Source organism: Temnothorax curvispinosus, unplaced genomic scaffold, assembly GCF_003070985.1.
Source record: "Temnothorax curvispinosus isolate PA1 unplaced genomic scaffold, ASM307098v1 QBEX01013139.1, whole genome shotgun sequence".
Lineage (NCBI taxonomy): Eukaryota > Metazoa > Arthropoda > Insecta > Hymenoptera > Formicidae > Temnothorax > Temnothorax curvispinosus.
This window is the reverse complement of record NW_020222919.1, coordinates 12,001-38,426: the sequence shown is the minus strand read 5'-3', so window position 1 is coordinate 38,426 and position 26,426 is coordinate 12,001. Positions and strand designations below refer to the sequence as shown.

Genomic DNA, 26,426 nt, shown 5'->3' with positions numbered 1-26,426 from the left:
TATTCTTAATTTTAACTTCAGGAAAGAATACCACCAATGGTGGAAGATTTTTTGTATATATGTGACGGCGCTTACACGCAAAGGGAGCTGATCAAAATGGAAATAAGTATTTTAAAGATAGTCAATTTTGACCTGGGAATACCTCTCTCTTACAGATTTCTTCGACGTTATGCCAGGGTAAGATATTCACAAAGTTAACAATTTATATCGGGTATAAAATATCAGTCTTATTCAAATGGAATCTATATAAACTTATACTAATTCAATCACTATTATCTGAAACTAGTGTGCCAAGGTGTCTATGCCCACGTTAACTCTGGCTCGGTACATACTGGAACATTCTCTGATGGATTATACAATGATCAGGTTTAGCGATAGTAAAATGGCAGCGGCGGCGTTGTTACTCGCGTTGCTAATGAAGGACTTGGGAGGATGGAATCCAACATTAGAATACTATAGCGGTTATAAACTTGACGACATAAGAGATATTTGCAATCTTTTAAACCAGAGTTTGCATAGGAAACACAAAGAAGCATTAAAGACTGTCCACAGCAAGTACAGCCACAAGTAAGTATTTACTTTTTGCTATGTATTTTTTTTTATATATTGAACATGTTACACTTTATATATTACACACGTTATAATTTATATATACATATATTGAAACATATTTTCGTGAATGACCAATGTTTATTCGATTTTATTTGCATTCTAGGATTTTCTTTGAAGTAGCAAAGCTGCCCCTAAAAGAGACTTTAGACATATAAATAGAAAGAGTACTGAAGTAAGTCAAAAAAAGTGCTCCAAATTCAGTATATAAATACAGGCAGATGAATCATCTTGATAACAAAGCATTAGAAATTAAGACTAGTCGCGTATCGAATTGTTGGACAACCTAGACCTTAGTTAAGTGATCATTAGCATGCGAATAGCGGCGCTGCTCTCTAAATTGTATAATGCGTGAAACAAAGGCGTAAAAAACGTAAAAAATCTCGAATGCATGTCAAAAAGTTTTGTCGCGAAACCTCATTGAGTTTTTTACGAGTACACTAGATAGTATATTGACTCTCATTATCTTTATTATTATTATTTATATATACATATATGACGCAGTAATCTATATCATTTTACAGTCTTTGCTATTTGTATAAGTCATTTTACTAATTCTTTTCTTTTTTTTATTAAAAATTTATTTTAGCGCCACGCTTTTGTACCTTGCGAGATGAATTCTCAACCCGAAATTTCATCGGGTTTTTTCAATAAGCGAGAATAGACTGAAAAGTAATGCACATGTGCTCGATCGAATTGCTCGTAAATGAAAAGATGTATGTTTTCAAAATTTAAAGGAAAGAAAAGAATAAAATTTATCTGTTTTTTTACATGATTGCCTTATAAACCACATAAATTCTTCCCAGTGAAAAATTTTTTATGCGTAACGCCGTTCGCTTAGCTTTACCATCCACGGAAGAGTAAGACACACCTTTTGAGAAGAGAGATGCAAATCCCACGACGGCAGATTCATCAACCTAAATTGAATGTTTTACATCTGTCGCAGCAGGCTTTATTGTCACATGATTTTGAAGCATTTGGCTTCATATTTATAAAATTTTGCCAGTCTGTCGATTAAGTTGCTTATTTGTTATTCTATACACTAGCGAAGAAAATTCATTATTCTGTTTTGTTCCGAGGGTCCACCGTGCCTCGAGTAATAATATCAATTCAACACTCTAAACAATGACTAAACATTAAATTGCGTGTATTAAATCTAATTAACATAATATGCTTAACTATTTAGACATGTACTTTTTGAGAATCATCGAATAGAGCAAATTTTTTGCACATTTATTAGGAGTAATTGAACGAACACAACATACTGTCCCTATCTTGTGCCTCAGGATAATTGACCGTGTGCGTTGCTTTTCAGCCTGTCTCCTCGTAATTAATCTTAATCTTTTTTCGATGTCTTTCACGACGAAAGATATTTTAGGATTGTACTACCAATCGCCGATTGATAATACGAACATGATTACACGAAATGATTGTGCGACAGGTTTCACCGGAGATACTGCCATGTAAAGAGGTGTGGCGCGTTGTTACGTATCATTGTTGTATTTACAGTTAGGTCTCCGTATTTTTTCCTTGTCAGGATCAAGCTTGGCTTTTCTTGTCTTTCCCCTTCACAGTCTCCACACATTCCAATATTGACGTCCTAATCATTAGAATATTGGAAGTTGAAGAACAGGAGGAAGAACATAGAGAAACTGACTTAATTTCCGGTAAGGAAACGCATAGCGGAAGCCCGACTGTATGTAGACTGAATGAAGCTTATGTTGTTTGATGAGAAACTAAAATTTCTGTTACACGGTCTTGCTTAAGAAAAATGAGATATTTAATCGCAGACGATCAGACGAGGTAAAAATTCAATTCGAGACAGGATAGCCTGTGTCTAATCTCGTTCTATTTCTACATTATGGCAATTCGGTTAGATACAATGTAAACTTCCTGTTTTGTACATTTCGCGAAGTAAGATCTCTTTTCCATCGTAAACACGTAATTACTCAATTTCTGAGCGGCAAATGTCAGCCATTTCCGCTGGCAAATGTGGTATTATACGAGGTATATCTAAAATTTACACACCAGTTAAGCTATCGTTAATTTATCATTACGAAGATATACCTATAGTTCACTATTCTAAAATTTAAAGGAGAAAAGGTTGATTTATATACTCCTGCGTGCCAAAACTAAGCGTGATTATAAATTCGAAAAGAAAAACTCGCAATCCATAGACCCGACGTTTCGAAACCTGTAAAAGCGTACTGGGTGACATAATTCTCTTTTCCGAGAACAATTCAGGTAAAAAAAAATAGAAATCAATCAATAGAAATAGAAATGAGAAAAAACGATCTGTGATATTAACATTCTCTCATAATGTCACAAAACCGAAACGATAAGTGCGTGTGTCGTGCATTTTTATTTCCCTAAATACAGGGTGGCCACGAAATCTCTAACTGAAGGGCTCGGTGTAAAAAAAATGAAACAAGTCCATAACTTGGACGTTTTATTTCGAATATGATTTTTGCATCTAAAATGAACCTATCACATTCTTGCGTTCGACGGGGAGATTGCTTATCACATTTGGAACTCTTACAATATAATCTACTTATATAATCAGTATTTATTTATATTTTGAATAATTTGAAGAAATACAAGAGAGACGAAGCATTAAATATCTTTAATGCGAAGAAATACAAGATAAAGCATTTACAAAAATAATATAACAATCTTTTAGTGTGTACAAAAAATAAAGTAACTTAGAAAAATAAGAATATATACATATGTAATTAATTACCCGGTAGATCAATATGCTCTCGATTGCTCTCATAACCCAAATCCCGCGCGCAACACCCTTTGTACTTCTTATTTGAATGAAAGAAATGCTCAAATATTCAGTATATGGTGAATATGTAGAGCGTATTTGAAAAATGAAACAAAGGAATTTTATAGCTACCCAGTATAATACATGCAGTAATTTTTGAGCAGCAAATCCAGCAAAATTACTTATATACAGTATTTATATTAATACTTTTATGCGAAAATATGATAATGTAACGCGCACCTCCGGAACATTAACTGTCGTTAGATTTCTTAGTTACCTCAAAAAAAAAAGCGAATATAGATAAATAAAAATTACATATACTGTACATATATAATCAATCGCAGATTTTCATCTGTATATATATTGTACCACTATTTAATTAAGGCAAGATCAAAGTAAATTGATGTAATGAATATATATATTATATATAAATATAAGATACATGCGCGATCATAAAATTTGGTCTAAATTAGGCTAGTGTGTATATAATTAGTAATATATTTTTCTACTATCGATAAATTGACGTTTATTACGCTGCGATAAAAGATGTGTGTATGTGCATTATAAATAAGATGTAATTTAATAAAATCGTAAGAACACTTATTAGCTTGTGCATTATTTTATCTGGAAGTAATTGGAGAAGGAATCTTATTTCATTGTTAATTCGTTCTTAGTCAAATAAACCGATTATTGAATCACTATTATGTATCACAGAGATCGATATTTGCGAATCAATCTCTATTCTAAAAGTAAATTGCGACTTCTCTTTTATATTAATAGCAATTGTTCGAATCTTACATCTTTATTTACATGCTTTTTTAAATAAATATTTTGTTAATAATTATTATATCAAGAATTAGAGCTATGTCGTGTGAGAGAATGTAACAAAGAGAGAAACGTCAAAATTTCTTTCTCACTAAATCTATTTACTCTAATTTTAATTTTTCGCTTTTTAAAGCTGTCCATAAGTAAACAATACAAACTTTAAATTCAGTAAAAATCAGGTACGTGCTTACTATTATTAGATTCGACTTTTACATAATAATTTTATATTATTTGTGTTAATTGATAATATCTGCAGCTATAAAATTACTATCGGCTACTCGAGAATCTTATTGCTATTTATAAAATAAATTCAAGGAAATAATACTTTTCGTTCATGTTTGCTATGCTCGAATAAACATGCATAAATATGGTTAAAACTTCTCTATCCAAGTCTATCAAAAGAGTTAACTACATGAATGTATAACAGGTTTGAAAAAAATTTATTACGTGTATATGTATATATATTATATATATACATATATATATATATATATTATATATTATATATTATTATTCTTTTTAAAAGTTTATTACTTTCTCTATAACAGTTTATCTTGAAATATGATGTATATTGTTAATTTGCTTGGCAAATAAAGTCGTGTGTGTGTGTGTATGTTCTGTAATAAATTACTCGATTTATACATCTAAGATTTTTCATAGATCGATACGTCTCTGAGTATCCACAGAGGATGTCTAAAGACATCCTGTGGACATCTTTCGTTTGCAGATTGTTCGAAAGAAAATTGAAATTCAATATGTATATATCACAATGCTTCAGTCTTCGCTATAATGTATGTATGTCTCGTTCACTCAATATCCTTTTTTCGAGACTGAGGCACAAGTAGTATTTTTAGTTACGTGAGTAGAGGATAAAAAAAATCTGAACTTCTACTACGAGTCCCTACCCCTAGTATACGTTTTTGTCCGAGATTTACAGTCCGTCCTTCACTAGTCTTGCAGCTTTCTACGAATATGTTAGAAGTCATAATTAAGCTCGAATGAATTGACTTTCACTTTATAGTATCTAACAAATTGTCTAAATACCATATCCAAGATATTTTAATCTCTTGAATATGTGTTGTTAAATATATTTTACATATTAGTAATAACATCTCAGATAAAATCAAAGCCTAAGGACACCTAAAAAATCTAAACGTTCCTTACAATTGTTTATTGCCCGGCATAAGTCTTATAAGATGTCTTCTGGACTTGAATGGCTTGTCGTGCTTTAATATACATATCCTATTCTAAATAGCGTAACAAAGAACGTTCTCGTCATTCGTCAGGGCTTCTCGTCCCTCGAAATTCGTCTGGCGTGCAACCTCATGCATCGAGGACACTCGAGTTTGTCGGACCTGTGCTTGCAATCGATATGGAAGCACGCGCCACATTTTTCACATCGTGTCACTTTTGACAGATCCCACGGAAATATCACATCCTTAGAACAACATAGCTCGCAGACAAATCCTCTAGCTTGACACAACTGAAAGAGAATACATAAGATATAATTCTGCCTAACAATCAAGTCATTCGGTATCTAAGGATGAACAATTTTATCGATGTAGAATAAAATAAATGAGAAATTGAGTGAAAAATCTTATTAAATTTATTAAATATTGCATATTCTGCTGTTAAAAAAGTCTCATTTAAGTAAAACTTGAACTTAAAAGAGTCTAATTAAGCTGTTTTAATATTAATATAATCGTTTGCAAAACTAAATCTTTTAGATTAAATTGAAGATTAAAATAAAAATTAATTTTTGAATTATTGGATACCTCGCAATCTACAATGTGTGCGCAACAAATTTGAACAAGCTCCTGCAGCCTGGCGCACAGCACACCGAGTTTGACGTTTATTAGGTCTTGAATCGAGTACACATGTGGATCGTTTATGATGTAATTTGGTTCCTTCTTCAGCACGTCTTGAAGACTATAACATAGAAGTGGATGCCATCGAACTATTATATCTATTCACAACATAAATTTCAAAATTGCAAAAAAAAAAGATTTACCTGGTCGCGAACCGACATGCGAAGGAAAAATCCTTCAGGAAGAATAATTTTGTGCGCAAGAGTCTCGTTTTGTCCAGTTGCTTTATTCGTCTGTATAATAGCGGATTCAAGTCGTTCACTTGAAACAGCGGGTCCGACATCATTTGATCCAATAATCGATATGAGAAGTTGGATACGGGATACCTGCAGAGCGTCAAGAAACATTAAAGAAACATCGAAACGCGTTCGTTTAGTTTTGGCGAGCAGTTTTTAAAGAGGTCCTACCGGTTGAAATCCCATTTCGATAGAATTTTCCCAGGTATAAATGCTACCTGGTTCGTGTGACAGCCAGTGCAGAAGTATCGACCCAGATACTCGCAGTACCGAAACCGATTGGCATATTTCACGGCGACCTTCATGCCGCAACCCGCGCACCTATAATTCTGCTTCGCTATCAGCATCCGTCTTCTAAAAAAATTTTTAAAATCAAAGCACTGGCTAAGCAAAAAAAATTGTCAAGCGGAGTTGCCGCGAGGAGAAAGAATACAAATAGATAGAGTGAAGATAAACGAGTTTGTATACGCAATGAGATCTAATGTAGATTGCATTGTTACTAGAATTTATATATATTTTAAAGATATTCGCAGAATTCATATTTATAGGATCAATCAGTATAATAAAAAATAATAGTAATGCATCTCTCTCTCTCTCTCTCTCTCTCTCTCTCTCTCTCTCTCTCTCTCCCCCCCTCCCTCCCCCCCTCCCCCCCCCCCCTCCCCCCCCCCCTCTCTCTCTCCCCTCCCCTCCCCCCTCTCTCTCTCAATATTCTCATTATCTAAGAATGACAATAAAAAGATAATAAAGAATAACATTAAGAGGTTTATAAAAATTACTATTCTTTTCTCTTGGCACTTACACCGGTGGTGGATGAGGTGTGAAAATAATCTGCGGGCGCGGCGGGGCCCATTCGACTGTCCCCCTCAACGGAATAGTCCGCGCGTCTTCAATCTCGACCTCGTCGGGACTGACCGGCCAACTCTTCGGCATCGGCAATAAGCGTTGCGGCGCGTCCTTCTCCGAGACCAGCCACTGCAGCTCGCTCGCCCTTGGCAGCTGCTTCTCGCTAAAGCGACTGATCAGAGATAGAGCTACCCCTTCAGCGGACATGCTACTTTCATTAGAGTCCGTGGCAAACCTCGCCGCACGCGATTCCGCGTCCGAAAACGACGCAGTCGACGCGGACATACCGCCGTTCCTCAACCTCCGCTCGTCGTCCAGTTCCGAGTCCTCCGTGGACACGTTGTCCGAGGAGCTACCCGAGGACGTGGACAACGGGCTGACGCTCTGATCGGTGGTCGTGGTCGTGTCGGTCCTGCCGTCGCTCAGCAGGTCACCGCGGCTCCAGCCTCTGCCTCGACACTTCTCCTCCTGGCGTTGCCGGCGTCGCAGCCGGATCCGTTGCTTCAGCCGATTGATCTCTTCGTCGCTCTCATCGTCGGCCGCATCGTCCAGCAGACGACGCTGCAACCGGTTGCACTTGACCTGCTCGATGGCGGCGATCATCGCCTCGCAGACGCTGAAGTGCGCGTTCTCGCGATCCAACTCGGCGTCGTGGGCGCGCGAGAACCGCGCCGAGGACAGAAAGCTGGTTAAACTCTGGCCCTCGACCGGACGTGGGAAGTACCCGGTCGCCATCGGCTGCACGCTACTGCCGCCGTCCTCCATGAAACTCTTCCGCGGCGTACGAATGTCTTTCTGGCCCTCCACCTCCATGCTCCAGGAGCCCGTAAATTCGGGCGCCGAGCCCGCCAAAAAGGACGTCTTTTTGCGAGTTGTCCACTGATCCTGCGTCTTCGTCTCCGCCGATTCCGTAATTGAAATCGGCCGTGTCTCCTCAACCATATTTTTGACGTTCTCGTGAATGCTCGAGGAAACCTCTGGATTTTCAAAAGCTTTCTTACTCCGACCATGTCTAGCTTTTGTTCGATTTCTCGTCTTCCTGATGGGTGTTTTCGGCTTCGCCGTGAGCTTGTCCACGTTGGAATCAACGGGCTGTTTCGAGTCCGAGTAATTGATATTGATGATCTCCGCCAATTCAACGGTGCGAGGTCGATTATTGTTACTGTTGCTATTGCTGCTTTCTAGAATTGTCGGCGAAATCGCGGCTGAATTTCCCACGACCGCGCCGTTATGACTCTTGACCAAAGCGGGTAGACTGTTCCACGTTTTCAGAGATACGTCGTCGATTTGGGAATCCCTTTGTGACTCACTATTAGTGATAACTTGTATGGATTTTGACATCTGATTCTCAGTGCTGTCCGTGTCGTGCGACACAGACTGCGTTGAAACCTTCAGTTTGTCCAATTGACATTTAGTTAGAGCACTCATGCTCTTGTCTCGCGCGAAAATATGACTGACGCCAGAAAAATTTACGGGATACGAGGACGAGCGACGATGGCGCCTGGGGCTCGCTTTAGGGGATATCCACGTCGACGAGAACTGCAAATTAAAATAGAAGAAAAAGAATGATTTCATGCACTGAAATCCATCATAAACAGTATATCGTAATATATTTAAATTAAGCAAATTTCTGATCAAAAGTCTGGAATTTTTAATTTTGGAATTCAAAATTTAAAAATTTTTTATTTTAATGCAAAAAAATTAACCAAGAGGAGATTAATATAAAGTTTTTGGCTTATGCAGTTGCTTTGTATGAAACGAAGAAATGTTAAAACGCTACTCACCAAGCAGGGGTCGATTTCTGCGAGCAATACAGACTGATTCCTTTCGACTGCTCGTAGATACAAAAGCGTCGCTTCTGCCAAATTCTCTTGACAAAGGAAGGCCCATGGTTCCAGACAAGAAAGCAAGTGTTCTTTATCTGATAGAAGCCATGACAATTTATGTGATAGGGAGTGACCCTCTAAACTGTAAATTAGTACTTTTAGTGTTTGTTTATCGTGATAAGAAAACTCCTCGAGATAGGAACACATTCAAAGATACACCATATTTATATAGGGTGTTTCCTAAAGTAAGTACAAAAAATTGAATATTCCGTTGACTTATTTCAGGAAAAAAAGGAAATTTCAGGAAGACATCCTGTATTTTAAGAACAAAGCAGTTTAGGGCATATGTTTATCTTTTCTTCCTAAAATAAGCCACGGAATATCCCCTTCATTTTTTTTTACCTACTTAAGAAACACTATAACTGCACATATTATATATTTAATAAAGAAAAAAATAGTTACTTACCTTTTGTACAGCCACAACATGTCCTTCTTGGATGTTATTCTAGTTGGCAAATTGCATAAGTAATCCTCGTTTTCCAACAATACTGGCGACGTTGCCAAAGACGGTTGGAGCCAATTTAGTCCTTGAATGAATATCCAGCAATCTGGTTCACCCTTAAAAAATTTGTTCACAATATGAGCTTTATATGTCAAGATTTTCTTCAAGTAATATGTATAAAGCAATTTGTATCTATATAGTTGCGGTAAATTCTTTTATCATGTAACAACCTTTCAATATTAAACCTGATTATTTAAAAACAAGAATGCTTTAAATTGGCAATACCGACATAATTGAAATCTGATAGAAGTAGTCCATAAAAAATAATTATAATAAAATTGCGATAATGGTAATTCTAAGAAACTCTGGGAACGACAAACTCAACTAACATTGGGATCAAATATACGACATCCGTGCTTGAATATCCGCTCCATTACACTGTGCAGCCGGTTCAGGCCACCGTAAACATTCCACACATTGGACACCCCGTCGATCAGCAGACCCTCCACAGTGGAACGAAGACTGTGGAGGAGCTGCCACTGCTCCTTGCTATGAGCATTCTCAGCCATTCCTGTTGACAACAAAAATCATCAATATCTTTCGTCTACGGATACAATCTTCTGAATCTTCCTTAAATTCTCCGCTCACTTGGCCACAATTGACTACAACAACTGAAAGGCGACGTAAGGCTCTACCATAAGGACGGTGCACACGTGAGTAAGGCGATTCCTGCTCATGCCTTTCTCACTCGTCTCCTCCGCGAGAGACAATATATCTTTATAGATAAATTAACGCGTCATAATCATGCAAGGAAAAATTAACGCGGAACAGAACTATCAGAACGACACTGTTGGACGTTCAATCGCGCCCAAGTGAGGAGCGAAAGGTGCTGTCACGGTAGCGCCTGTCACCGGAGCATTCACTCCAATTCACTCGTCATTTTGCTCACCGTGCTAGCCGGAGCTCGTGCGCTCCGATACTGCGGATTACGCACTTACGTGCGACCGCCGCCCGCCGTAATCGACAACACGCGATAGCTGATAAGCAATGGGCGGGCAACTCCCGCCGTACTCGATCATGAACGATCACGATGAGCTGTCATGCGGCTCAGAATCGCTGTTTACGGCGTTTACGCTGGTAACTATAGGTAACTGCAATGACTGCAATCGTGACTGCAATCATCACGGAGGGACGAGGGTCCGTTGTCCCACGTTGTCCTTAGACACGAGCGATTCGATAGCGGGTCGCTCGCTATATCGAATCGCGATCTCGGCAACTTCAACGCTGTCGATAATCGTGAGTTATCGACGTCGCCGGTTCATTCATGACTGTCTTTTGATAAATAAGATTTTTCTTTATTTATATGTCATATCGCATTTTGTTACACACTGTTACAGTAATAATAAAAGTTCCTATTTTAAAATAGATACGAGAAAAGAATTTGTAATAAATATAGAACTTTAAAAATCGTAATGCTCGAGAATTTTGATTTATTGTGTATCTCGCTTTGCATATGCTTATTCTGTACGTCTAACACTGGTCTAACACTTTACTTACAATTTATAAAATACTGCGCGTATGATTCGATAAATTGATGGTTGATATAAGATATAATTATATACTACAATTATAATTATTTATTATAATTCAGCACAATTTACAATGACAACAAAGTATTATATTGCATACATATTTATTATCAGTTATCTAAACATCTTGAGAAGGCTGACCTTAATGATATTTATAACTCTTACATAATGGAAAACAAGATATGCAATTACACTCAAATCAATTGGACCGAAGAGTAAACGGTTTAATCAATCACACAACTGAGAGTTCATTGATAAAATTTCACAAAATATATGTGACAGAAACAAAATATTTATAAGATAAATTTGATTTTCGGCATTTATGTGCATCACAATAAAAATCTTTTAACGCTTTAACTATAAGAAAAAATTAACTATTTTTAATAATATCTTATTTTATTATATATAGCCAAATTAATCATATCAAAAAATTTTATATAATATGTGTAACATATTAAAAAAATTGTTTATTTTGTCACGTTTATTATTTGCGAGAGCTTATTGAATAAAGAGTGATCTTAATAAAATACTATAATACAATTACGATGCATATAATTGCAGTTATAAAATTGTATTATATATAGTGTATAATTCTACTACAATTTTCAGTGTAATTATATAATAGTTACGCACCTAATTTACAATGTCGTAAAACAAATTCTGTTTATTCGATGTTCGCATTGATACGCAATAAGTTACATATGAATTACGTCGGCGAATTAATAAAGTCAGGATCAAAGTCCGCGCAAGTCGACACCCCAAGCATTTGCGCGCACACGCAAGTGCGCTCGAGAGTATCGATATATATACTCGATATACTCTCGATAAACAATTATATCGACGGAAAGATCAGAAAGTTTAAAAAGTTTCTCTCTTTTCATAATAATTAATCTAATTTTCCACGTAATAAACATAAAAAAATGGATCTTCTATCGTCACGAACAAATGTACGTAGAAATTATTTTTGTTTGTTGACAATATTAAAATCTCTGAACTCATATTGAAATAATATAGGGATGAAAGATAAAAGATAAAAGCAGCCTGTACGTGAATTCGTGTATAAGCCAAAAACGCTGGAGCCTTTTATACTGTAAAAAAAAATCTCTCATTTTAAAGATATTTATAAAAAAAACCGGTTTTCGATTTCATTTAAGGAGAATGATTTATTATCTTGCTCGCGGAGACGAGGAAAAATTACACAATTACGTGTAGCTGCAATTTATTATGAATATTATTGAAGATTAGCGCGTTAGCGCAGACAGGATTAAAATCGCGATTCCTCCTTTACCGATCGTGTCTCTCTCGACCGCGGCGTTCCCCCTCCCCATCATGCGTTCCTTTTTTATACCCCGCTGACCCCGCGGTGCCAGTAGACAGTGGCAGACAGGGCGACAACCGACGAGACAGAAGACACGGAGTGTCGTTCGCACGCGGTGCCGCGCGTGACTCGTGGATTCTCGTTTTCCCTCGATGAGAGTGTGTGCCCGTCCGATCCGAATCGACTGAGATCATGGCGAGCTGCAGGCTGTTCGGCGCCCTCGCGCGCTGCTCCCGCGCCAACGCGAATTTCATTTCGAAATGCACAGGTGATTACGTGTCCGCTCCATGAAGAGGAGCGGGTATTCAGATATGCATCTTCAAGAAATACATATCACTTATACGCCGCCAGGCAATTTCACGTTCTTCTCTTGCGTGACGTTCACGCCGAATAAATATCGACCCGGTGTCGCGTGAAACGCGACGAAAGATTGAAGACACCGAAAAGAGGTTGAACAAAACCTCCGGTCGGCAACCAGTCTGGAGTAAAGGGAGACGTTCGATGAGGTTGCGAACGGCAATGGCGCGTAATTTATGCCGGCTCCGAGACGCGAACTATTCGTTAGGGAGCGTCGTTAAGTTGACAAGGAAAATCGGGAGCCGATTAGCTTTCTTTTTGACACTGGATATTCGCCAATACGTCAGGCCGGTACATCGGGCAAGATGCCGATAGGTGCGCCGGTGCGCGTTCGACCTTTGCTCTCGCAATCGAGAGAGGGCTGGCGATAAGGTCGATTAGCGCTAACTTCGCGCTGCCGAGATGATCGACGACGACTGGCACCGGCGCGACCGAATAAGTTATGTTATTTTGAGAAATACCTCGCTATATTCGCATTAGGGCACGGCACGGTGGCGGATCTCCGAGTATTACGTGATCGTGCCTGTACTTTCGTACTTTGAACTTAAAAGTCCAAAGTACGGACGCTCGTATAACTTCGTTAAAGTCGAACGCGCTGTTCGAAACGATGCCTGGATTGTTCAAACGACACAGTTGAAAAAAGAATTCCAACATTGCATTTACTGTAAAGAGAAATGATGGCTTTTGTTTGTCCCCCCTCGATACGATACATCGCCTAACTTCATTTTGCTATTTCAATCGAATTAAGATTCGAATTATATCGAATAGATTTGAAATTTACGTTCTGAAGTTGGAGCTTTGATGCTCAAATCGTTCGATCGTCGGAAAATTCCGAGAGTGCTTCATATATTTCAAATGAAACAAATATACTTCAGATATAAACAGAGATAAAACGTATACAGGTATCAATATTGATGTGATTTTAGATAATGGAAAGATTACATGATTATTTATAATTTTTTAAATACTTTCTTGCACTTTGAAAAGGAGAAGAATATGGATTAGAAAATTAAATAGAGAAAATATATGAAAATATAACAAATTTCATTAAAAATTATTATAAAGACGTTTATAATAGATTCGTCTTAAAAATTATATCAAGCTATTGAACTTTGAGAGATCAGGTTATAAATAAATTTCGAGACTAAGAAATTAAAAAGTTATCACATAACAAAACAGACTGTTCATTTGCAACCATTATTTGACAAAATTTACGCTTGACGTTTGATTAATCAACATATAATGCTTTATTTATGCCTGTGCACTTATGCAGATTTTTGCTTTTAACGTCAAACAACGATGACGAGAATATAGAATATAATGCGAATATATATGAAGCTTTATCACACAATGTAAATGTTGTAGATTAGATATTATACCTTAAAATAGAGGAATTATGTATATAGTTCACACACACACACACACACACACACACATGATAAATGTCAAAAGTTATTACGTTTTAAAAAAATAATGAAAAATATTACACAAGTAAATATAGAAGTGCCTTTTCGGTCGGGCTAGATCTCTATAGTTTAATTACACTTTTTTATATGAATTAACATACACTCCCATTTAGCAAACTGTACCTTGAAACAGTTTCGTTGGAACAGTAAATTCACATTAAATCGATAATGGATTTAACAATAATGCTAATAAGAATCTTTTTAAATCAAAGAATGCAAAGAATTTATTGCGAAATTACCTTAGTTAGGGTTCGAACCTCGATTTCTTGTGACGGGCATCTTCACAAATTCGACCATTGAGGCAAAATAAAAAGTGTTTTATTAATGAAATTCTAATTTTTTATTACATTGAAATTGTCTTGTATCTTATTTGATTATGTAATAACTTGGGAAAAAATATTAGCGTATTTTTATACGTATAGTCGATGTTACATTTGATTACTTACGTCTCGCATTTTTATATTTCTAGGTTTGCAACAATCGAGAACATTAGCAACCGTGGCAAATAGGAAATATTTTAAATGCAAAACCGTCGGCGACGTAGCAGTCATCACCATAGATTCACCAAATGTCAAAGTAATATATAGTAGTATATAATTTTGTATGTGTGTGTATACGTGTACACATGATTAAATATGATAATAAAATTATTTTAAAATTGGAAAAGGAGACCAGAGTACGTTAACACAGATTTTTATTTTAATTATTGTTGATATAGGTAAACACCTTAAACAAGGAACTAATGGGAGAGATAGAAGGATTATTGAATGAAATTCAATCCAATCCTCTTGTAAACTCAGCAGTTCTTATTAGTGGCAAACCAGACAATTTCATAGTTGGTGCAGATATTAGTATGTTACAAGCTCTTCCGGATGCAGAAGCTGGTTATCAAGTAGCGAAAGAGGGCCACAGAGTTCTAGATCTAATAGCGAATAGTAAAAAGCCAATTATTGCTGCTATTCACGGTTCGTGTCTCGGTGGAGGATTAGAGGTAACGTATTTTAACACTTAAAATGAATTACAAGGCATTTAGCTTAGCTGGGGAAATTAAAAACAGATGAAATTATTGATTATTTTATACAGGTCGCGTTAGCATGCCATTACAGACTCGCCGTTAACGACAAGCAAACCAAATTAGGAACCCCAGAAGTAAAGCTCGGGCTCCTTCCTGGCGGCGGTGGTACTCAACGCCTGCCCCAGCTGATTCCTCTTACCACCGCTCTAGATATGGTACTCACTGGTAAAAATGTTCAGCCCAACAAAGCGAAGAAACTTGGACTAGTGGATATCTTGGTGAATCGCCTTGGACCGGGAATCGGATCGCCCGAAGAAAAGTAAAAATATACAAATAAAAAGTGCACTTTCCTCTAACCAGATGCGCTTAAGCTTTTTACAATTTACACTAATTGCTTTGTAAGAAACTTTAATGATTTTAAGTCATTTATACCATAAATATTTAAAGGCCGGTTGTTCCAACCCGTTGGTAAGCTAACTAATAGTTAAATTATATGTCTATCTTTGTCTTCGAAGGAAAAACAAAGACATATCTATGATTTAACTATTAGTTAGTTTGCCAACAGATTGGAACAACCGACCCTAAATAACAATAATTTTTTTGCTCGCAATGATTTGTATCTGAATTTATATTTTTTATCATCTCACATATATGTTCATTCACGAACTCTTCAGAAAATATTTATCTCGTCTCTCATGTTAATTGCATATGTAATATCTCTTTCGCTAGAGTAAAGCTTTAATATTGCTGTGCATCAAAACTACATCGCATACTTAAGAATCAAATCACGTTTTCCAGTACGATGAGATATCTGGAGGAAACCGCGGTGAAAACTGCGCAGGATATCGCAAGCGGAAGACTGAAGATTGAGCGCGGTCCAAAATCTCTCGTGGACAAGATAACGCAACAGATTCTGTCCATCAACTTCGTCAAGGATCAGGTGTTCAAGAAAGCAAAGGCCCAAGTGATGAAAATGACGAATGGCTTATATCCAGCTCCGCTTAAAATTCTGGAAGTGGTAAGGGTCGGTCTGGACAAGGGTCCTGTTGCTGGATTTGATGCTGAGGCCAGGGGATTCGGTCAACTGTCGGCTACACCGGAATGTAAAGGCCTTACAAATTTGTTCTTCGGCATGACAGCATGCAAGAGAAATCGTTTCGGCCCGCCCAAGAGTGCAGTCAAGTCAGTCTTTCAATAAATCTTTGAGCAAAACTGATCAAAATAATTATCGATATTCTATTGCAATTCAATGTGCACAGAAAAGTTGCAGTTATTGGCGCTGGTTTAATGGGTGCGGGCATCGTCCAAGTCAGTATCGACAAAGGTTTTGATATCATTATGAAGGATACCAACGAGGTCGGACTGTATCGCGGCATAAACCAAATTCAGAAAGGTCTGGACGGTGCTGTGAAGCGTAAACGAATCTCCAGGTCCGTGTCTCTTCTATAAAAAAAAGAAGCTACGTATAAAAAAAGACAGATTTTTTTAACGGAAATTTTTTACACAGTATTGAAAAGGACAAGTATTTGTCACATCTCAATGCAACATTAAGTTACGACTCCTTCAAAGATGCAGACTTAGTGATCGAGGCTGTCTTCGAGGACATCGCCATCAAGCACAGGGTTCTGAAGGAGATTGAATCCGTAGTGCCGAATCACTGCGTCATCGCGACCAATACGTCCGCTATTCCTATCACAAAAATCGCTGCTGGTAGCAGCCGTCCTGACAAAGTAAAGTCAATGATAATTAATGTTTAATTCCAAGCTATTATTAATAATATCTAGTATTTAATAAATATTATTTTAATGTAAAATATTTATGATTATAAGAATATTCAATTTTTTAAATTAAATTGTAATTTTAAAAAGTATATGTGCGTAAGCTAATTAAATGCTATTTAATTTTTTAATTATAATAGTTGCATAAATATATAATGGATGATGAACTTTTCAAGACATATTTTTTCACAGGTAATCGGTATGCACTACTTCTCTCCTGTCGACAAAATGGAACTGCTAGAAATTATAACACACAAAGGAACATCTGAAGAGACGATCAAAACCGCTGTAGATGTTGGTTTGAAACAGGGCAAGATCGTCGTCACAGTCGGTGATTGTCCTGGATTTTACACTTCAAGAATACTTTCTACCATGTTGTCAGAAGCGGTTAGACTAATGCAGGTGAGCTACTATAGCGGCTATTTTTTACAGAAGTACGAAAAATAAATGATATCGTTTAGAATTAATTATTATAATTATATTATTAGAGAGTGACCGACCTTATTCTGCAGTATCGCAGTCATGTTGACATTGATTATTTCAATTCCAAATCGCGAATATAAAATGCGAATATAAATACGATGTAATCTGTTAAACAGGAAGGCGTAGAGCCGATGCATCTGGATAAACTGACAAAGACATTCGGCTTCCCTGTTGGCCCAGCCACTTTGTCCGATGAGGTCGGCATTGATGTGGGTGCTCACATCAGTGTTGATCTCCAGAAAGCTTATGGGGAGCGCTTTAAGGGAGGAGACGTAAATATTCTCGGCGACATGGTCAAAGCTGGCTTCCTCGGTAAGGTTTTTATCATAACGTGAAGAAAACTTCCGATGAATACAATAGATCAATCATTATTTTGCACGTGTTTCAGAAAAATCCGCATAGTTAATAATAGAAGAAATAAGATATCAACGATAGCCTATAAAAATATTAAAATGATAAAATCATACTAAAGTTAGACTTTCACATGTGAATTTTAGGACGCAAGTCCGGCAAAGGTATATTCGTGTATGAAACCGGCTCCAAGAACAGGGACGTAAATGTCGGTGCGTTGGACATTATAAAAAAGTACAGCCTCGAGCCTAAGGGTAGCACGTCCGACGAGGACCGTCAAATGAGGATGGTTTCACGGTTCGTTAATGAAGCAGTACTGTGCTTGGAAGAAAATATTCTAGCTAATCCCGTAAGTTAATATACTTCATGTTTATCTGACACCTTCAACAAGTTATTGAACAGTAAATAACAAAGATAGTAAAATATGAGATAGTAATTTAATTATCCCAGATTTCTATCTGTAAATTGAATTATAGATAACATATTCTATATCAGAATTCTATCTCGGGAAACAATATAATGGTTGCTCGAAATTAACAAATCATCAGTCTCAAAGGAAACCTTGCTTTCGTTTAATGGATAACAAAAGAACAATTCGATTATCTAAGTAACAGTTTTCATACAAAAATTTGAACAAAATCTGTTAAATTGTAACGCGTTTTATGCTTATGATACTTTATTAGTTTATTTCATGGAATCACGTCGATTTATAATTTGCACGTTAAATGTTAAATGGATCGTTTTTTGTTATTTTCAAAAACAGTTGCTTTTGCTCAATAACTTTGTTAAGTCATTGATCGTATTCTTAATTGAATTAGATAATTATCTAATTATAATTGTTTATATTTTCTTTATTGCGTTATTTACTAATATTTATATTTTAGTTGGAGGGCAATGTGGGAGCTGTGTTCGGCTTGGGTTTCCCGCCATTCACGGGTGGTCCATTCCGTTGGGTAGACGCGTACGGCGCCCATCGTCTCGTTAAGAAGATGGAGGAGTTCCAGAGTCACTACGGCGAAACTTACAGACCGTGCCAGTTACTGCGCGATATGGCGGCCGATTCTACGCGAAAATTCCACCCAAAGTAAAAGTTCGATAAGGATCCATTATCGGCATATCTTCATTGATTGAATGTTCATCCGAGAGCTGTATTATATTTGTTCGCTTCAGAGTCAGAAAGAGAAAATGCATCCGCGAAATAGGTGCATAAATTAAGCCCTTTGTTATCCTGCAACTCAACTTGGAGTTCTCACTTGTTATATCTTGTGTGTGCTAATTTGTTGAAAGGTTAATTGGAAGAATGTTTACCATCTTTTTCTAATTACCTAGAATAAACACAAACGATATGCGAACGAATTTATATATATATATATATATATATATATATATATATATATAGGACTATACACGTATTTATGTAGACGCAATCACACACTGGATCTTTCAGACGTAGTCGAATATTTTTAACTCTGATAGAAGTCCATATTTTCGAATTTTTTTCCAACAGAATACCAAACATCAGAATATGATTATAAAATCAATTCAAATCTATTTGTTAAATTTGTAAATTATAAAGGTATAATCCAAAAGAAATTTTCAAGAATATTAACGATTTTTAAAATTTTCACCGGGATTCACATTTATGTGTGTAGTCCTAAGATTAATAGTCCTAATAACATTGTTAATTTCTTAACATTGTTAATAACATTGTTAATTTCTTAACAATGTTATTTCTGATTAATGTTTCAGTGAAAGAATACATTAACAGACAAAGACATTAAAAGGTATGCAGCTTTGACTGTACTTAGCACAATTTTATTCGCGCGAGATACAGTATGACGCGATTCCACGTGTGCAGGTCAAATGGGAGGGGCTATAATGCGTGGCACGCATAATGCGCCGAGGCTGTCGCGACTTCTAGAGTACCATATATTTTTGGACTTGGTATTTACACGTCCCGCGCCCAACGACTTTTCGCGAACATTGTAGATAGACTCGTGCATTTATTAATTTCAGAGAATTTTATATGCCGCAGATATTTGATACCTTTGCAAATACTTTTACAATATTTGTTGTAAGTTAGGCGAAGCCTAACGTAACAATTGTATATCTATTTTTGCAAAATTTACTACAAATAAAGAGTTTCTATACTGAACTGTTTCTATACTCTCCGATTTTTATTACTTTTTTATTCTTCTTTTATTACTTTTTGATTGAATGTCTATGTCTATGAGTGTCTATAGACTCTATGTTATTGAGTGAAAAATCAGAAGAGTTTAACATTCTTCGATATTCCTTCCACGCGTAATATAAATAAATTCTGTGAGTTGTATAATTATGATTCTTTTTTTGAAATTCCGTCTATTAATCCGCAATTTTTATTGATTTGAAATGTTTCGTTGATCTACCTATGATATTATGACGTCAGCAAAAAAATCACTCGTTTTTGTACATGATGAACACGATCGATCGTTCCGATTTCATTTAAAAAAATCTAATAAATCAGTCCGATAATTAATATTCTCCGGAATTGTGCGCATGCAGACGTAATGTAGAAATGGAAATATTTAGCTTGATGCAACAGTCGAGAGATGTTGCACTCTTATTTGCGCCGATATCATTTCTTCCACTCGATTCTGGAGCAATATAATTAGATACGTATTTTACGTCCGTATCAATTTCCTCGTTATTTCCAAATCACCTTTAATAGATTTCCACAATTTCTTAAGCCGTAAAAAGGATTCGTAATATTAGATATTTTCAGAAATTAACACTTTAAGTAATTTTGATAAAGCATATATAATTTAATTCATAAAACAAATTAAGCTCCATTAGATAGGCTTGTTGTAATTTTTATAATTATACAGGATAGAGCAACTAACTTGCACACTTTGAATACGTTCTAAATTACATGTGTTTTGTAAAAAATTGTTATGTACAAAAGTTACATAGAGTTTCATGGGGGGGAGGGCACATTACGTAGAGTCCGTATTTTTTCTGTGAGTAAGGGCATTTCGTAAGAGATTTAGAAATCAATTTTGTTTTTTTAAATAAAACCTTATATTTTTTGTGTCAAAATTCGAAAAAGTTGAATTCTAAATAAAAATGAGTTAACTTTTATTATTCCTACTAAAACAGTTAACGAGATAGTCTGCATGATTGAAGCGATTGACAAAGTCTCTGGAACGTCCATCGAGATGATTGATTTTGTTTACGATATTTGCTAGCTCTTTTTGCATTTTCACCACAAACATTAGAAGCATATCCATCTTTTCGCTATTATTAAATCTCATTCTAGATTTTTTCGTTAATTCTGATAATCACATACAAAGACCAATGATATCTTCGATATATAACTGAATCGCCAGACATAACAGACGATCGTAAATTATTAAGGTAAAATTAAACGTATTAATAAACATTTTCAATTAATAAGCACTACAGGTGTTATTGAAATCTATGATGTAATCAAATCTACAAAACGAGTTTTAATATATAAACACAAACAAAAAAAAGACAAAACTACTTTTAAAAAAAGTATGTAATATATATTTAAAAGTTTATTATTTCTCAAATACGTAAAATATGACTTTGTTACAAATTTAACTTTAGTGTCTAATAACGCGCAATGCAGCGAATGTCGAACGCGCGAGCAGGCCGCGAGGCCTGTAGTGTCGGTTAGCGATCTCGTTCGAAAATCTTCGTTGAACGCGAAAATTCGCGATTCCGTCAAGTATTTGCGTTCCGTCTCGCGAGAATTGGAATCGGTCGTGCACGTTCGCCAGGTTCTCCTCGCCAGACGAATTTCAATAAAGGCGAACCACACGAAGGGTAATCGCGAGGATATTTTGCGTCATCTACCGGTCCCAGCACACCTGTTTGTGACATTAAACGTCGCCTCAATGAGACCGAGTCCTTGGCTGATGCAAGAAAATCAGAAATTTCGCGAGAGCCGTTACGCGCGACGACGACGACGACGACGACAACGACGACGACGACGACGCGCGACGGCGACGACGATGACGGGGCGTTGTTTTTGCTCGTCCTGTTTCTGGCGTACAACCCGGCCCGGAAAAGTCCGACAGAGGTGTGGCTAGACCGCCTTCTAAATGGAATGTTAAACACGGGCATTTTCTACAACATAGTTCCCCGCTTGTATAATATCTTTCTCACGTGGGACGTCATTTATTAAATCAATCAACATCAATAATCATCTGCGATAAGAAACGTCTCGACGGTGCGCGCGCGAAATGTGGCTTAGATGACACGATAAGAAAAAGCGTCTCGAATCATTGCTGATAAACGTATGTCTGGTAGAAATTTGGTAGCAAAAATTCACGCGAGATACGCTAATCGTCGCGTGCATCAAGAGATTACCTTCGAAATTTTGCTTCTTGTATTTCTAGGATGTGTCTTGAAGTCTTGCTTGTTATCTTGCAACTCTATCGAAACGCAGGGTGAATCGAAATTCAGAGTGAAGAATAGAATGGCAAGAACGAGAATATTATATTTTAAACTGCAAGTATTTTAGAAATATTAAAAAGACGAGACTTCATTTCTGAGAAATATAAGAATATTTTATAATTAATTATGTTTTGTTCATATAATGTTTTTCTTGTGTGCAACTATAATAACTATATCTACTATAATAACTGCAACATTTTCGTCAGTGACTACCGAAAGCATTCCTGGAAGCCATTTTGTGAAAGCCATTTCAGCTCTAGCCGCTAGAACCTCGCGTTCTGAATGAAGTTATAGCCACGCCAATTCCGAAAAACTTATTGAAGCTACTTTATGAAATATTCTACTACTCTACGAATAAAAAATTTCCACATTTTTTATCTACTTTAAAATAGAGTATTTTATTAAATAATTAATTTAAGAATTATCCATTTGGAAGAACAAAAATATTATTTTGAACTATTTAAATATTGTTTCTACGTTTCTTCAAAGTAATTTGTTTTTCTCCCTTTTTATCTACTTCAAATATATTAAATATTTTAAAACGTTATATTATTTTTCCATCGTAGAACAACTTGGATGCGGAAGATATTACTTCAGTTTAAATTTTCAAATTAAATGTGAAGCTTCACTCTTCTGTAGGATAAAGCGCTTCTATTATTTTTCAAGTATTATATTGTATGATTCGGCCTACTATTTTTATAACTTCATAGGTGTTTGTTTGCATTAGTATGAAAAACAAACTCCTTCACAATAATATTTTCTCCTGCGACGGTAAGAATCTTATCGATGTCGGCGTACTCGCAAAATACATCTGGCAAAATATGATAATGCACGTGAAATTGTGCAAATAAATAAGATTTTGCGAAATATATTTACTCTAATATCAATCTTATTTCTGTTAAATTTAGATAAAGGTTGCATGATATAGTATTTAAAAATATGTAATTATCAAATATAAAAAATGTTATTTTATTAATATATAATAAATTACTGTAATAAAATGTTATATTATATTAAAATAATTAATAAAATATTAATCAACATAACTGCAAGCTACATATTATATATCCGAGTAAAAGTTACAAAATTGATTTTTAAAAAGTCAGTATTTAATATGTATTTGTCAATATTCTTAGCAAATGGCATGTTGAATGTTATATAATGTGCTAATAAAAATATAATTATAGTTTGTATATTATTAAATAATAGAAATTACATATGCTTCCATTGTTCGAATGTGATAAGAAAAACGATAGAGATTATTATACAATCGAGATAAAACTACCGGTGTGTCTTATTAGCACGAACTTCCTAATATGAGTTGGCATATTGGCAACGCGAATGATAATGCGTTTAATTGATTCTTATCGGTAAAAGAGGCGATATCGCAAATGTCTAAACAATCACGCGCGTTCACGTGATGTGCGTGATGGAAATTTTCTAGAAAACAAGCCTAATTATCTGACGGAAATTCCTCCACGTAAAATATAAAATACTTCATTAATATACTATGATGCATCTTAATACCAAAGAGTTTCTACCGCATCTTATAATCCTAACAAATTCAGCAAGTCACGTCTTTTGCAAAAAAGCGATCTGCCACATTATGACTGAAGTAAATTTTATAAGAATCTTTCTCAACGCAGATATCTACATTAGCAAATCATTTTGTTAATTTTCATTAATACCATGCTTATTTTACAATAAATTGTCAAGTTCCCAAATTTTCGAAAGAATATATATAATAAAAAAAAAATAATGTTTAAGCACGCGATGTATATAGTGATTTATTCTACGTTATTAATTCGTTAAGCACTGGCTATTTTTATTCGTATTTTATCTTTAATGCCAGGGCAGTGCGTCATCCAGTATTCAAATTTCGCTGCATCAAATAACACAAATTATGCGTGTGAAACGAGTATTTATTTTTAATATTCGATATACCTCGCGGAAATGTTTGCAGCAATATCCGGCGTGAATTACAAAAAACATCGCGTGCTTAAACTGATTCTTTGAAAGCGTTGCGCTGTCTGTTGTTTTACGGGAATACAAGTTGCAAGTCTTATCTCAGCAAACCCATATCGGGCATCTTGTGTTCACGTGGGCCTGCCTGCGTGTCCCTGAATTGCACGCGCCTCTCGAGAGCGACGTAAGAGAGCAGCGCGACGTGCCTCTTGAGAGCGGCACGACGTCATCGATTCTTTCGCACACAATGCATTTTTTTCCCACGTCGTTATCACTTGGTCATTTTCGAGCGACACGACCTCCCTCACAGAATTTGAACATAGCTTCCGTATGCCCGCACAAAAAAAAAGATACGTTCTTCCGTTGGAGAACAATCACGCGGTTCTTCTACTTGGAATTTTCGGAGTTCTCGAGTTGTGAAGGAAAACATCAATTTTGCATAGAATTTTCTCTTAAATCCGTCTGAAACTTGTACGCAATTCTTATAGCTCCAATTTTTTAACGCTAAAGACATTTTGCGAATATAGAAACTTTTCGCGAATTAAGTATATGACAAGCAATATGAGAGTCTAAGATTTAATTTGTGATTTCTTTATAGGCATTGGTGTAAAGGAGTAGTTCGTCCTCATTAAAATAACAACGTAAGCTTTGAGGACAATTTAGACAAAAAGAAATTTTTTATTTAAACCAGTTATTGATATCAAGTTATCAACTAATACTTGCAGGATAATCAATTAGATAACGTAATTTAAATATTGATTTAAATATTGACTCACAAAGGAAATCGCAGAGGGAAAGGACGAGTGAGTAATATACTCGTAATGATTTATGAAAGTATACAATTTATTTAATTGTAGAAAAACTTTTATACAGTTTAACGATACACTGAAGTCTTATGCCGCCAAGTGAAGTTTCTTCACCTGACTGTGATAGAGATACATATACATATATACATGCTGCGGTCCCAGAAGCGGATGCAACCATTTACAAGTTGTAGCAATCATTAATCTCTTCCTTAAAGTAAAACATAAAACATAAAATAAACTCTGGAAGAAGAAAATAATATTTCAAGTCGCTAGGATATAAAAAAAATAGTAATAACCTTTAAAAATCAACAGAATCGTTGATAAATCTCCACGAAGTTTTCATTACATCCGCTCCTACATTATCCATATTCAATATGTACAGCTAGTCTCATTAGCGCGATCGTAATCTTAAAGCTTGCAAATAACCGTTATATACATAACATAAATCAATAACGTCTTGTCTCCTCATAAATAAATATTCTTTCTTTCTGTTCCTCGGTCAACGCGCTCAAACTTGATGCTGAAGAGCTCCATTTATCGAGAGCAGCTATATCCAGTAAGTTGAACAATAGAAAAATCTAAAACAAGTTGAGAGACTAGCCGAGAAAGTATCGGTAATATCTTTCGAATTTCTGTTAGATTTTTGTATTGTTTACAAAGAATCTCCGACCAGCGAAGAATCGAGCGATTTTTAAACGGTACCCTTTTGGAAATCTTTAATTCGTTCTCAACTCCCATAGCCAGCAGTGTTAAATGCGAATGTTCACGATTAATTTACTCAACGCGGTGATCACATTCCATATTGTCCCGAACTGAAAAGCGCGCGACCGCATTTAGCGCTGAACGCACGCTGCAAATGCAGAGTCCGACTCCTCGCAAGTGACTCGTGAGATAGCAGAACTCTCGAGTGAATGACACACTAATCTTCACGTGTCACAGATCACAGACACATTTAGGTACTCGGTTTGCAGACGGCGACAGTCCTCTGCGCGACGGACCAATCGTCGCCTCGTGTCTTTGCTCCACCTCTTTAACGGCCAACTCTGCCTTTCTCCCCGCTTAGCTCGACTTGTTCCATTTCTCTTCCAGTAATCCCATCTTGATTTAAATTCTCTTCATCGCACAACACACCCTTCCAATTGATCATTAGATTAACGCCAGTAGATGTTTGCCATAGTGTTTTTGCTTTCAACCTAATGCCACTTCATCAGGATGAATCAAACCCTTCACCTTTCATATCTTATTGTTAGATATAATTTTTATCCTCATTAAAGTGTCAGGTATTTTAATTATCGTTTTTAACATTTTGTTGAATAAGGCCAGTTTTTTTTTAGTAGTATTCTTGATCTTCAATG

General features: G+C 36.1%; 3 protein-coding genes across 5 annotated transcripts; 2 read left to right on the top strand and 1 right to left on the bottom strand.

Moving 5' to 3' along the window:
- Positions 1–15: 15 nt before the first annotated feature.
- LOC112463392 (G2/mitotic-specific cyclin-B3-like) lies at positions 16–3,979 on the top strand (the record flags this gene model as incomplete). The annotated part of the gene is made up of 3 exons (XM_025029799.1): positions 16–177; positions 287–567; positions 716–3,979. Coding segments are annotated over 3 exons (495 nt in total), but the record flags the coding sequence as incomplete, so codon positions are not given.
- Positions 3,046–11,331, bottom strand: LOC112463393 (run domain Beclin-1-interacting and cysteine-rich domain-containing protein). Of its 3 annotated transcripts, XR_003041770.1 has the most exons (10): positions 10,429–11,331; positions 9,869–10,050; positions 9,444–9,595; positions 8,936–9,119; positions 7,108–8,690; positions 6,477–6,659; positions 6,213–6,395; positions 5,977–6,130; positions 5,366–5,684; positions 3,046–5,165 (listed from the first exon to the last, which is right to left on the bottom strand). XR_003041770.1 is itself a non-coding variant. In XM_025029800.1 (9 exons), exons 2-9 carry the CDS (start codon positions 10,046–10,048, stop codon positions 5,484–5,486), a joined length of 2,820 nt encoding a protein of 939 aa, XP_024885568.1. In that variant the 5' UTR covers positions 10,049–10,050; positions 10,429–11,331; the 3' UTR covers positions 3,218–5,483. The 3 variants fall into 3 exon arrangements, 2 of the variants coding, with proteins under 2 accessions (XP_024885568.1, XP_024885569.1); XM_025029800.1 differs by having other exon boundaries at positions 3,218–5,684; XM_025029801.1 differs by lacking the exon at positions 10,429–11,331 and adding an exon at positions 10,128–10,419 and having other exon boundaries at positions 3,218–5,684.
- A 1,247-nt stretch (positions 11,332–12,578) lies between these two features.
- Positions 12,579–19,214, top strand: LOC112463390 (trifunctional enzyme subunit alpha, mitochondrial). Its single transcript, XM_025029797.1, has 11 exons — positions 12,579–12,654; positions 14,679–14,785; positions 14,928–15,200; positions 15,293–15,543; positions 16,023–16,406; positions 16,484–16,654; positions 16,732–16,954; positions 17,195–17,404; positions 17,602–17,797; positions 17,983–18,185; positions 18,721–19,214. Exons 1-11 carry the CDS (start codon positions 12,579–12,581, stop codon positions 18,922–18,924), a joined length of 2,298 nt encoding a protein of 765 aa, XP_024885565.1. The 3' UTR covers positions 18,925–19,214.
- Positions 19,215–26,426: the final 7,212 nt, after the last annotated feature.